The sequence below is a fragment of the Penicillium riverlandense genome (assembly GCF_028828495.1).
Source record: "Penicillium riverlandense strain IBT 135883 chromosome Unknown utg000003l_segment0_segment0, whole genome shotgun sequence".
NCBI lineage: Eukaryota > Fungi > Ascomycota > Eurotiomycetes > Eurotiales > Aspergillaceae > Penicillium > Penicillium riverlandense.
Genome location: NW_026643196.1, coordinates 1,469,571 through 1,482,726, shown reverse-complemented (window position 1 = coordinate 1,482,726; position 13,156 = coordinate 1,469,571). Strand labels below are relative to the sequence as shown.

The 13,156-nt window shown below is 54.6% G+C and overlaps 6 protein-coding genes across 6 annotated transcripts; 3 read left to right on the top strand and 3 right to left on the bottom strand.

The window, feature by feature from the left end:
• Positions 1 to 332: 332 nt before the first annotated feature.
• N7474_004237 (uncharacterized protein) lies at positions 333 to 2,192 on the top strand (the record flags this gene model as incomplete). The annotated part of the gene is made up of 1 exon (XM_057195652.1): positions 333 to 2,192. One exon carries the CDS (start codon positions 333 to 335, stop codon positions 2,190 to 2,192), a length of 1,860 nt encoding a protein of 619 aa, XP_057053048.1.
• Positions 2,193 to 2,817: 625 nt separating this feature from the next.
• Positions 2,818 to 4,189, top strand: N7474_004236 (uncharacterized protein; the record flags this gene model as incomplete). The annotated part of the gene is made up of 2 exons (XM_057195651.1): positions 2,818 to 3,081; positions 3,146 to 4,189. The coding sequence occupies 2 exons, from the start codon at positions 2,818 to 2,820 to the stop codon at positions 4,187 to 4,189; spliced, it is 1,308 nt and encodes a 435-aa protein (XP_057053047.1).
• A 700-nt stretch (positions 4,190 to 4,889) lies between these two features.
• Positions 4,890 to 5,453, top strand: N7474_004235 (putative antigenic thaumatin domain protein; the record flags this gene model as incomplete). The annotated part of the gene is made up of 1 exon (XM_057195650.1): positions 4,890 to 5,453. The coding sequence occupies one exon, from the start codon at positions 4,890 to 4,892 to the stop codon at positions 5,451 to 5,453; it is 564 nt and encodes a 187-aa protein (XP_057053046.1).
• Positions 5,454 to 6,197: 744 nt separating this feature from the next.
• Positions 6,198 to 8,292, bottom strand: N7474_004234 (DnaJ and TPR domain protein; the record flags this gene model as incomplete). Its single annotated transcript, XM_057195649.1, has 3 exons — positions 6,198 to 6,489; positions 6,547 to 7,708; positions 7,770 to 8,292. 3 exons carry the CDS (start codon positions 8,290 to 8,292, stop codon positions 6,198 to 6,200), a joined length of 1,977 nt encoding a protein of 658 aa, XP_057053045.1.
• Positions 8,293 to 8,969: 677 nt separating this feature from the next.
• Positions 8,970 to 9,917, bottom strand: N7474_004233 (uncharacterized protein; the record flags this gene model as incomplete). The annotated part of the gene is made up of 1 exon (XM_057195648.1): positions 8,970 to 9,917. One exon carries the CDS (start codon positions 9,915 to 9,917, stop codon positions 8,970 to 8,972), a length of 948 nt encoding a protein of 315 aa, XP_057053044.1.
• Positions 9,918 to 11,832: 1,915 nt separating this feature from the next.
• On the bottom strand, positions 11,833 to 12,382 carry N7474_004232 (GPI anchored serine-rich protein; the record flags this gene model as incomplete). Its single annotated transcript, XM_057195647.1, has 3 exons — positions 11,833 to 11,947; positions 12,001 to 12,096; positions 12,138 to 12,382. The coding sequence occupies 3 exons, from the start codon at positions 12,380 to 12,382 to the stop codon at positions 11,833 to 11,835; spliced, it is 456 nt and encodes a 151-aa protein (XP_057053043.1).
• Between the last annotated feature and the right edge of the window lie 774 nt (positions 12,383 to 13,156).

The following is a 13,156-nucleotide window of genomic DNA, read 5'->3' as shown; positions in this document are numbered from 1 at the left end:
GCGTGGGTGCCGATCGCCCGGCTGTTCCCACTCCCGCCTAAACAAACTCCCTCAACCGTCACCCTCTTCCCACCACCCTTTGATGTTTTCGCTTTTGGACGACTTTCTGGACACTGGCTGCCTGGATCTCTCACTAGCATCCAACGGACGCGCAACCACCTCTAGCACTGAGCGCCGAGGCCTCAGTGCCGATCGGACGTCGCGGAGACCATGACCTTTTGGAAGCCTGCGAAACCCCCATCCAACTAGAGGTGGCCAGTCTTGAAAAAGCAAGCCACCCATCCGAACGTCTTTGATTCCTTTATATATACTCTCGCATCCTTTGCGCCGCGATGGAGGGCCCGCCGCCCCCGCCGCCTCATGGCGACAAGCCAAACACCACTGAAGGCGAGTACCGCAAATCATCAGACCTACCTCCCGGCAACTACGACATCTTCATCGTGCCACCTCACTCCTCCGGTTCCGGTTTCCTCTACCTTCCGTCCCTACAGTGCCACCGCAACAGCTTCCTTGCCGGCGCCGCAAGCACACTTTTCGTCGTCCTGCTGTGGACCACCCTTGCACCTATTTTCAGGGCCTGGTACACGGCCACTGTCACCACCGGTGGCGGCATGGGCGTGGTTCTGCTGGCACTCGGAGTCGGCGTGGCCGGATGGGCTGTTGGCGCATCGCAATCCGACAGCTTTAATGGCAACGACGGTAATGGACACTCGGGTGGCGCTGGAGGGCCGAATGCACAAAATAACCGCTCTGGCGCCAATTTCTTCAAAGGCAAATTTGGCAATGGGGCAGGACAGCAGCAACAGGGAGGAGGGTTTGGTGGGGGTTCAACCCGTGGCAATCATCACTATGCTGGCAACCAGCATGGAGCTAATAACACCGAATGGGAGCGGGCACGGGATGAGACGAAGCGGAAAGAGGAGCTGCGGCGAAAGATGGAGGAATTCAAGAAAAAACGCGAGGCAGATGCCAAGGAGAGAGAGAAGCAGAAAGAGCGTGAGGCGATGGAGAAGGAATTAAAGGAGCGTCGCGAACAGCTGGAGAAAGAGGTGGCCGCCGCCAAGGAGAAAGCAGAGAAGGAAGCGCGCGAGAAGTTGGAAAAGGAAGCGGCCGAGACACGCGAGAAGCAAGCCAAGACCGAAGCGGAGGCAAAGGAAAAGGCCGAAAAGCAAGCGGCCGAGAAAGCAGCTGCAGCAAAAATCCAGGCCCAGAAGGAGGCCATGGCCCGGTTTGCAGCTCTGAAGGAGGCGGCAACCAAGAAGTATGCCGAGAAAAAAGCGCAAGATGGAAAGGCGTCCAGTCAACCGGGCAGCGCACCTCGGACACCCTCACCCAAGAAACCACCGTTCCCGACAGCGCGCACGGCAACGGAGGAAGACGATGCATACTCCTTCCGGCCATATGACCGCCCACGCCGGCCGTATGCGGCTGCTTCCTCGGTGTACTCCGAGTCATCGTACTCGCCATCCCAGTCGACCGCACGCACAACGCCGCCGCCATCTCACCGCGGGCCGTATACGACCAAGGACCCTGACAAGATCGTCATTCAGGGAGTGTATCAATTCAACAATGCCTTCATGAAGACCCCAGTTGCGCAGCTGGTGTCTGGGCAGGGCATGGTGACCGACGGGCTGGTGCTGCGCATCACGACAGAGGGGCTTTTTATCGATGACGACCTGCGTGGGGTCGGCCAGCGCGAATGGGATGTCAAGGCATGGACTCTGAAGCTGGCCGAGGTCTGGTGTGCGCAGACGAATGCGACCACCTCAGCCAACGCCAAATCTGGGTCCAGCAACCCCTTCTCCTTTAGCCGCAAGGGCAACGCACACTCCGTACCCACGAGCGAGGAATCCGATGCGTACCTGGCAGGGTTGCTCAAGATGTGTAAAAACACCTGTCGTCTAGCTTCTCCCAGCGCATCCTTCGCCCGTAGCGCCACGGCCAGTGGAGTCAACGAAGGCGGGCCCGTCCACCCTCCGCAATCTGAATTCCGCGGCCTGCATGTCCTCCGCGCCAGTCTCCGCGATCAAGAGGGCAAGCGATACGTCTTCGTGGTCTCTGATACTGAGGCCTGGAAAATCGCCATTGGCCTGCAGCGTCTGCGCAGCGGTAGTCAAGTCCGCGCGCTAGGAGTGTCCGCTTTACCATTGCCCGAGTGCAAGAGCGTCCTCAGCGGACTTGGCTATCTTTGAGCCTCGACCTTGTTTAGCGTTTTGTTCCTTGCACCTTCTCTCTTCATCTTTCATTAGCGGCGGAGTTTTCTGCGTGCTCGTGCACCTTCTCTCCAGTATATTCATTCATTTATGTTCTGCTCGAAGGCTTGAGATTCCCCTGGTTTTGTTGTTGGTGTTGTTGCTTTTTTTTTTTGGATCAGTACAGTTGAGCTGTGTGTTCATGTGCGGTGGCAGAGACAGTTGAAGGAGTGCATAGCGCAGGGTATGAGCGAGAGAGTCCGAGTATTTCTAGCTACCTATTAGGGATATATAACTGTATTGATCTAACGTGTTTACCTTGCCCAGTACTTTAGTAATTGTTGTGAATGAATGCCGGATGACGTCGACTATGCGGCATTCCAGAGCGCTAACATCATCTTCGCGCTCACTTTCTCTGTTATCTCCATCTTCCTTGACAGCTCCTTACGTCCATCGCCACGTTACTTAGTGGCTGAATACAGCATTTGTTACCATGCAGCGACAGTCTGTTCCGGCAGGTCATTCATTATATTGAACACAGGAAAAAGCAACGAGAACCACTACCAAAGGAGCCCCCCACCTCTGCTTATTATTAGACATACGGCTCTCCATAGTTTTCCAGACGATGCCTGCCATTGCCCTTCAGCCCGATCCCCTCTCGAGAGACCCAACAATGGACAACACCAGCATCCAGGTCCGGGATAGAGAGTCAGATTTCAAGCCGGGCGAGCAAACACCACACACCGATGACAAGGACACAGGCGAAGACGACAAGAGTCCTCCTTCGCGCAACGAGCCCAACGTAGTTGCCGGGCTCAGAACTGTCCTACTCGTGGGTATATCATTCGCGCTACTGTGTCTACTATGTCGATCTCCACTAGCGTACTGGGTAAGTAGTGTAGCCGCCGAAGACCGCTACACGGTGTATCTACTAACCAAAAAAACCACGACAGATTTCAGGTCACAACCCACCACCACCCTCGGTTCCGATCCTAGACGACACGGCCCTTCGAGACCTAAGCATCTCTCGCGGACCCGATGCCATTAACGGAGTCTTCCCGCTCTTCGATTCATTATCATTATCCACCTCAACGGGAGACATCAGTGTCACCATCGTGCCCCAGAGTGGGTCTTCTCACAGCGGCGCCCAGAACACCCCCGCGAGACTGCGGATCCGCTCAGACTCCGGGAATGTGGTTGTCTCCTTCGCTGCACCAGCCGCAGCCTCAATCCCAGAGTTTGAACCGGAGATGAGGCAACCTGTACATGCACATTCTTCCAAGGACCACATTCACAACCATGGTGGACATGCAGAGACAGTTTCTGCATTGCCTCCGCCAAGAAAGTATGAGATTGACGTCGAGTCGCGCAGTGGGTCTATTGCGGGTCGGTTCTTGTTTTCTACTTCTCTGCGCTTGGTGGCCGGTGCTACAGCCGATGAGCGTGGGTCCATCCGTGCGCTGCTTATACCGCTCGTCCTTGACGATGACAAAGCGCACTCGACGGCGAGACGCGACAAGGTCTCGATTTTCACGCGCACTGGGGCTGGGAACCAGAGTATTCGGATCACGGAGCCAGTGGTGCTCGGTGGTCGATCTCACCATGGGCGGATATCTGCTGGGCCGGCAGTCGCCTCACATCTCAGTGGCAAGGGCAGTTTGCAACTAGGCTATCCTCCATCCTGGACGGGCACAGTTCATGCGCGGACGGGCCGGATGAATAATCAGGAGATCTCGCTGGGAGGCAAAGGGCTGGATGTGCTTGAGCGTGTGGCCGGGGGTGTCAAGGGCCGTCGGGTTTGGGAGTCGGAACCGGGGGAAGACGAGAGCACATGGTGGGGAGCCAACGGCGACATGCGGGTATCGGCACAGTCCGTGGAAGGGGAGATATTTTTTTTGCTGATTGATCAAGAACCACCTTCCATGTGGTGGCGACGGGATGATGCTGCCCATGTGTTTGGACGGGTACACGGCTTCAAAACAATGGCATTTGGCTAGGGAGTATGTAAGCGCACGCGTACTGTGATTCAGCCCCGAGGACACCGCTCTCTCGTGCGGAAAAAGAGGAAAAAGTCTCGATCTCGCCACGATGAAGCCGTGGGCCAGACTCGCGCGGGTGAAGTGGATCCCGCCGGAAATGGAAGTAATCCCTCTGACTGGACGACCACCAAAAAAGGTTTTGTGGAGACGACGTGCGTCTGTTGCTGGTTCATCGAGAGATCGTGCTTGTCTCAACCCTATCGACCCACATCTGACCTCACCTCTTTCGCGGGATACGTTCTAGAATACTTCGCGCCCGGGGGTGGTCTTGAACTGGTTCGCAAGGGCATAAAGTCTAACAATGTGGCGCAATCTCGTCCGACTCCTGGTTATTCGCCCGGCTCTCCAGGGGATCAAAGTCTAACGCTGTGGCAATCTCACGCGATTCCCCTGTTTCCAGAGGCTTCGACCGCCAGGAACTGGAACTCCACCATGGAGGATAAATAACGGAGCAATTCGCTCTTCTCCTCTGCTCTCTCTTTCCTTCCATTCATTCCATTCATTCACTTTCGTTTGAAACCACTTTCATTCTCTTGAGGCACCGCCTTATCCCATTCATTCACTTCTGTCTTTTGACTTGACGTCTGTTGACCAGACTCTTTCACCACCTTCTTTTTTTTTTAAAGAACTTTCACTTTTTTTACACACTCCATTCACAATGGGTTTCATCAAGACCTTCGGCATCCTCGCCACCATCGCCGCTACGGCCTCCGCCCTGCCCCAGGGCTTCGTCCAGCGCGATGCCACCACCACAGCCAGTGCCCCGAGCTCATCCTCCTCCGCATCCGGTGGCAGCGGCAGCGGCATCCAAATCGTGAACAACATGGACTCCACCGTCTACCTCTGGAGCACATCCAACACCGGCGGGGCCATGCAGACCCTCGCCTCCGGCGGCGGTACCTACAGCGAGGACTGGCAGACCAACTCTAACGGCGGTGGCATCTCCATCAAGATGTCGACCTCGGAGAGCGAGGACTCCGTTCTCCAGTTCGAGTACACCCAGAACGGAGACACCCTCTTCTGGGATCTGTCGTCGATCAACCTCGATTCCACCTCGGATTTCGTTTCCCAGGGCTTCCAAGCGACCCCCAGCGACTCCAGCTGCAAGTCTGCTACTTGCTCGCCGGGTGACTCCTCCTGCGCTGAGACCTATCAGCATCCCGATGATGTTGATACCAACAGCTGCTCGCTCGATTCGGGCTTTACCCTCACCCTGGGCTAGATTAGGTGGTGGATCTTCCTCTCATGTGGCGATCTTTTGACTCATTGTTTCCTGAGTGTTTTGATAGAACACAATCCTTTTCACTTGGTTATGGATTGTCCGTATATAGAATATAGAAAAAACCAAAATAGACCATATTTGTTGTCTACAAACTCTTCTTAAAATTAACTTCCACAACGTTAATGCTACTTTCAGATGAGCTGGGATACACCATTAACCTACTTCTCCTTTATATAAGCCCAGCCTACTTGGTAACGAAACGAACATCGCAATATCATATATCCTATTGACAAGAGAAAGGAGTCCGGGTGAAGGAAGGATAACGCCGTCAATGATCTGTCTGGGGTACCCAACGAACAAATCTCACATCATGCATATTAAGTGCACACTGAATTCTTTTCCCTCGAACCATGCCAAATTCAAACTTCATATACAGAACAAAAGAATATCCCACAGCCGTAGCAAAATGAGATCATATCAAAAGAGGAAAAAAGAAACCAAGTAAAACAAACAGTCGAATGGCCGGTCTATCATGTCGGGAATCATGGTACTTCCGTTTCCGTGGAAGCATGAAGCGTGGCTGAAGATATAAATCAAAGGAAATAGGGATCATAGGTTGAGAGCCCTCTGATGCGACTCGAACAAAGCAGAGCCAACGGCGTTCATCCGGAGTTGCCGAGACCACAAAGGAACAAGATAAGTTGCCTCTGAGGCGGTTGAATTGGGGCCGATGAATCAGATCATCTAGAAGGGAAAGCCGCCTGGGTACCCGCCCCGCTGTTGTTGACCACCTCCGAATGGATGGCCGCCAGCCGAGGCGAAGCCGCCACCTCCACCGCCGCCGTTCATCATGTTGAAGAGGATATTGGGGTCGATGTTGATGTGCGTGCCGTTCATACCTCCCATACCGCCCATACCACCCATGCCTCCCATTCCGCCCATGCCGCCCATTCCTCCCATCCCGCCGAAGCCACCGCCGCCAAACATGTCGGCCGGGTCGATGAGGTCGTCGCCATTGTCATATGCAGCACGTTTCCTGTAGAACAGTTAGAACGAAACAGACAAGATTGAAGGGTAAGAAAAAAAAGCTTACTGAGAATCAATCAGCGTCTCGTATGCCTCGCCAATCTCCTTGAACTTCTCATCGCCCTGCGGGTCATCTCGGTTCTTGTCTGGGTGGTATACGATGGCCATCTTGCGGTATGCCTTCTTGATCTCGTGGTCCGAGGCATCCTTGCTGACGCCCAGGATCTTATAGTAGTCCTTGCGTTGAGCCTTCTTCAGCTCAAACTCGGCGCGGCGGATTTCTTCTTGAATGCCCTTCTCGCCTGGGTTGTTCTCGGCCACGCCCTTATAGTCGCGAACAGCCTCCTCCCAGTTTCCAGCAGCGCCATGGGCCTTGGCGCGCATCTTCATGGCCTTGACGTATCCCGGGTCAAGGCGCAAGGCCTCACTGCAGTCCTGCACCGCTGAATCATACTCCTTCAGGTTGATGTATGCCTGAGCGCGGTTCTGCAGGATCTTGGCGTTCATGTCCTTATTGGCCGGGTCAACCTCCAGTGCCTGGCTATACAACTCAATGGCACGGCGGTAATCCTTAGCCTTGAATGCAGCGTTTCCTTCCTCCTTGGTACGACTGAGCTTCTGCACAATGCGCAGCAGCTTAACCGCCTGCTTCATGTCCGGGTCCAGCCCGAGACACATCTTCAGCAGCTTCCCGGCCTGCTCGGTCTCACCGGACGCATAAAAGGCCCGCGCGCGGATCATCATCGCATCCGGGTCCTGGCTGTTCTCGCGCAGCAGCCCGATGGCAATGTCCTGCGCCTTGCCCAGTGAGTTGCTGTTGTTCATCTTCAGCTGCGCCTCGGCCGCCAGCAGTGTCCACTTGCGCGGCTCCTTGACACCTGCGCCCAGCCCTTGGCGCGCCTGGTCTATACAGAAAATCACCATCGACACCCCGCGGTCCTCTGTCAGCGTCTCCTCGGCTTGTGTGATGAACCGCAGCATCTTCTCCGCGGCCGCCCGGTCGGTCGCCGTCGCGGGAGGCTGCACACGCGACAGCACATCCAGAGCCTCGGCGGGCCGCCCCAGATTCGTCAGAATCTTCGCCCACCGGTGCAGGATCTTGGGGTTATTGGGGTCGAGTTCGTTGGCCTGCTCGATGTCTTCGAGGGCATTGAGGAACTGCTTCGCGGACAAGTGGGCGGCGGCTCGGTTGGACAGGTAGGCCGACGAGTTGGGGTTAATCTCGATGGCTAAACGAGCGAGAATCTTAGTTTCCGCTCAGACTGCATGGTTCTGGTGACATAGACATACCCTTGTTGTATTCCTGGATTGCGCGCGCATAGTCGCCATCCTTGAAAAACTTGTTCCCGGCCAACTTGAACGAGTCGGCCTCGTCGGTGGATGCAGCGGTGGACTTGTGTGGTGGCGGGGTCGGACTGCGCTCCTGCTGGTCGCCGTTGACACCATTCATCTTCTTCTGGGTCTCCTGGGGGTCGATGTCCATGGAGCTCCGTTGGTCGTCTCGGGATGCCGCCATGGCGGAGAGTCTCCGACGCAGCTCGTCGGGCGGAAGGTTGAGTGGGTGAAGGTCCTGATCACGCGAGGCTCGGCCGAATCGAAAGGCAGAGTTGGTGGAGGTGGCGGAGGAGGAGCGGGAGTGGTGGAAGCGAGAGGACTTGGAAGGTGACGACTTGGTGGGAGATTTGCGGGTGGTGGAGAAGGTTGGCGACGAGGAAGCCGGTGCAGGTGAGTCGGACTCGGGGGTTACGGTTGTGTGGTCTTTCTCCTTGGTCTTCGCCTTATCCTTTTTGAAGATGTGGGCGAGTTGGACCATTGGGGGTGTGGCGGGCCCGTTTTTTTTTTCTTCGATCGAAGGACGACGAAGGCGGTAGAAGCACCGGATCGGGGGAAGTGAAGAAGATGGGATTTTTTAGGTCAACCCAACATCCATGATCTGGTGAAGATAACAGCAGGAGAAAAAAAAGAAAGAAGAAGAAGAAAATGAGAGCAGAATCGAATTAGGGGGAAGGTGAAGATGTTCGTTGGTGATCGCTGAACAGGAAAGGAAAAAAAGCGAAGGAGCCACAACAGCAGTTGGAAAACCCTCGGACCAAGTCCAATAGGAACAGTCTATCGTAATAAGAGCGAGGCTGGTGAGCTACTGGTCTGTGTTAGCGTGCAGAAGAACTGGAGCTGTGATGGAGTCACTAATTCCTCCGGTGACGCTTCCTTTAGGGGAGGAGCAAGGCTGGAGAGGTCTACCAAGCACCTCTACGATAATGCGGACAGAGATCCAGAGAGACTGACCACTACAGCGCTGCTTCGGTGGTGGTTCGCTTCGGTTGACAGTGGCTGTGAGGGATGCCAAACTCGACCTGGTGGAGCAGTGGATCCGATATGCAGTTTGCTAAGAATTGGGACGGGGATGAGACAAACAGCCGGATTGATCATAAACTCGTCTATTATTCTGCTCTATGTACACTGGGAGACATGATTTTATGACAGTCTCAGTCACCCAACCGACATGCCCGGAATCCGCCGTGTGACAGCGGCCCATCTCGAAGTAGGATGTGTTGTTGGACTGAACCTATGGCTCTCATAGGGGGGAGGCATCTCGCCGAGCACCCGGTTGTCGCTGACACTGCGGTTCTGTTGGTGCTGGGGGAATTGAGGAGTCACCGGGCTCACTGGACTCCGAGAAAATGACGGGAATAGCGAGGCCAATGGACTAGGCGAACTCGACGCGTGAGAGACTCGCCGGTCGGTTTGGACGTCCGGCAACGGAGCTGCCACGACCCATAGCTGTTCCTCCTCCAGCCAGATGAGGCGATGACTGGGACTTGGTCGGCGGCGGTCTGGACGGAAAGTGCTGGTGGCGTGGCATGGAGATGGTCCTGGATTTTGATGTTGCAGTTGCGGTTGCAGTTGTGGTTGCGGTTGTGGTTGCGGTTGCGGTTGCGGTTGTGGTTGTGGTTGTGGTTCCTGCTCCTCTGCCGGAGTGATATGCAGTTGCAGTTGATCGGGACTTCTTCGTCCTCGTTTGGCTAGGGCCCGTCTCAGATTATTCCCCTCCCCCAGATTCCCTTCAGGATGGTTCCTTTGTCTGCGTCGCTCTTGCAGGGGTGATCGCTCTTGCAGGGGTGATATGGGCTCTTGTAGTGGTGATGTGGGATCCTGCAGTGGTGATATGGGGCCTTCTGTCGTTTCTGTTTCCGTTCGTCGTGGGTGGAGCGGCGACGGGACTAAATGGCGTGTGGATGGTGACGGCGGGCTGAGTTCGAGGGCGCGCAGCTCAGGCGGGTAAGGAGGAAGAAATTCCTCCTCCTGCGGTTCTGGCAGTGGGGGGCCTTCTAGAGAAGACAGATCCATGGGGAGCGCAGATAGAGACAACTTGACGAGCACCGGGGAAGATGGAGGGAGAGAGTTGGTTTTGTGGAAGAGTGTGCAGAAGAACTTCATGGCAGGAAGTATATACTATGCTTGGGACCCGCAAGGCATTCTCCAGTCGATCATTTGGGTATGGTCTCGTATCCAGTGCCCAAATAGGTTTGTGGCGGGAATGGGGGCAGGTAGATCTCGAGAAATGCTACCCAGCCGGAGAAAGTAAATGGTACAATAAGCTTTCGCGCACTTGTTGCGAGGCCTCCAGGACTGTTATATGTTGCATTTTTATTGTATAGAAAGTCGGGCGTCCCAAAAGGGGCCGTAGTATTATTAGTTACACACATAAATTGCGGTCCAGGAAGAACGATCGATGTGGATACGTTTTCTAAGGCTGGCTGCCCAGTCGAAGGACAAGTTAGGGCTAGTAGCTTCCTCGCGCTTACCAACATCCTGCACAGCATAGAACGTTGGTAACTAGAGGTCTTTAATTATTGATCCGAGAGTTGGCTAGCATGGTAAGCGAGATGGTGCCAAGTCTAGGGAGGGAATCATTTCCAGGAATGTTGGATAAGTCCAAGGAGCAACTCAGGAAGAAGGAACCGCGGATGGTGCCCGATGTTGAAGGTGGAAGAGCAACCTCCTAGATGTAGACAGGAGGGCTAATCACGGATCGTTCCTAAAAGAGAGAGAGAGAGGGGGGGAGGGAAAATGTGTAATCTGAATGTATGCCCGTCATTCCTCGTCCACACGTTCTTCTCTTCTCTTCCAAATCGACGAAGTGAAATGGTCCTTCGAGATCCAAGCCACGCAATGTGGGTCACACTATTTTTGGCGGCCCAACGAACAAGCAGGACCCAAAAGGGGCCGGAAACGAGGCAGTCTAACCGGGAGCGAGCCCGGTAGAATGATGTCAGGCGAAGGGAGAGGAGATACGAGCGTGACTGAGCCTTGCTCTATCCTATTACCACAGAGAGAGGGATGGTCCTGAGGTCGATTTTAGAATAATAGCCACGGTTATCAAGGTAGTTATGGTACAGGGAAAGGTCCAAGGTAGAGAGCCTGGTTTGTTTCCATAACCAAGTTACCGACGGAGCCGGTGTGAATAGTAACATCATCTCTTGATGATGTCGATATGCCGGTCGATCCGGGGTGACAGGCATTCATTCCAGCAGAGCACGTGGCCCATGCTTAAACCTGAAACAAAAGTCGTTGGAATGTTGGGTGCGAGAGCACCTGATTAAAGTGCCAACGGCATCATCGATGACTTTCATTTTACGGGAGATTACCGAGTTTCACCACCAAATAACCCGAGATTGGAATCATAGAATCCAGGGATACAAAGTAGCATTTGCGTTTTGGGCTAATTTACCGGGTCACAATTGGTCAACGGGCAGTAACACAGCCCCCTGGGGGGGAAACACTGTGCGAGCTAGCCTGGCCACTGTGGAACCAGACCGTACCAGGGGCCAAGTCACATAGAAGGGTATTGCTTTTACACAGGGACAAAACAAACAAGCAACATCAAATCTAGCTCGTGCAATGCAATTAGAATAAGCAAAAGGAAACTGCTGTCAGGTATATGGGTACATTGAAAAAAGGGGTTACTGGGAATCACTGGAGAGACAAGAAGGTGGGTGAAAGCTGTCATGGTTTACATTAAGGTCGTGCTCAAGCCACCAAGAGCGCTTCTCACACAACTCCGAAGCTATCCAGTAAGCCCAAGAAGAAATATGTATATCAAAAAATCCACAAAAAGCAGAAGAGGATAGCGAGATCCGAATCAGAAAGCAAAAATATAACAAGTGTTGGGTTGGTAGAGTAAATCACCAAGAAACCGGTTTAAACTAACACAGTGCTTAGATATCTCCGCTCTTCGTGCCCCATTTCCATCCTCAGTGAGATAATAATCCTACAGTAGCTGGCCCAAGCCACCCGAGAGTGACCGGGGTCAGGGATTGCAGAACCCCATCCCGATTACAGGAGGAATCGCTTATGCCATGAAGAAGGCAGCGGCGGCGGCCAGACCAGCGAAGCTGATAGAGCCAGTGACAGCGCCGGCAGCGTTGTAAGTGGGAGCCGGGCTGGGGGAGGCGCTGGGGGCGACACTGAAGATATCATTAGTATATTGATCAGATATCGTTAAAGAGGATAAACTTACCCGGAAGGCTTGGGCGAGGGCTTGTGGGGAACACCACCGCCGTTGGAGGGAGCCGGGGGAGCGCTGGGCACGACAGTGCTGACCACAGGGGTGACGCTGTAGGTGCAGTAGCTGACGGTGGACCAGATGGTGGTGACCTCAGGAGCCGGGGCGGAGGGCTGGGGGTCACAACCGGGACCGGGGTCACGGCAGGGACGGAGGTGTAGGCCGGGATGGTGGCCGGGGTGGTGGCACCAGCACCAGAGTTGCCGGGGCAGTTGGTGACGGTGGGAGCGCACGAGATGACGGTGACCTCGTCAGTGGAGGTGACGGTCTCGACGTCCTGGGGAAGGGCGGCAGCAAGGCCAGCGAAGAGGGCAACAGCGGCAGCAGTGAAACGCATTTTGAATGGTTTGTTTGTGATTATGAAAAAACCGTCGAGGTAATTTGAGAAGATAAAAAGCGTAGGCTTTTGTAAAGAGTGTAGTAGTTGGTTTGAAAGAGTGGATGACCGAAGTCGAGTGAGTGAATGCTAAGATGCGAAGATTGTACTTGGGGAAGAAAGAAAAGAAAGCCGGCTGAATGGGGGGAACGGCGTCTTTGTATGGACAGGGAGATTGGACCGGAGATCAGACTGCGCACTCGCCCCGAAAAAAGGGGCTATTCGTGGGCACTCGTCATCCGGTGTTGAACGCTGGCGGTAATTTTTCCTGCCGCTAAGAGAACTAGCGTTGTTGATGATGCCGATCGCTCCGTTGCGATTGTACCTTGCTTCGGGCTGGTGCTTGTAAATGTTGTCGTGGTGATGGCGGCTTCGTCCAATTCAAGCCCTAACTAGGCCAGTCCCTGCAGCATCTCTCCAACTGCCCTTTCCGAACATCAAGAAGTATCCTACACTACTCCAAAATATCATGGACCTACCTCTCCGGCTGATCCACTGCCCGTTCCTGGCCACCGTCCACCACGAGGTGGACCCCCAAAGCCCGCCCTGACCCACTTACCCCTGAGCGTAACACCGGTATCATACACGAAATGGAGGCTTGAGTCCTTCGTCTCACGGCCCCAGTGCCCGCTCATTTGCTCCATCATTCGCCTGCTGGATCTTGGCACGGCGACTCGCTGTCCTGTCAGATCTGGCCGCGCCGGACCTCGTTCCACGCGGTGGAGTCTCACAACC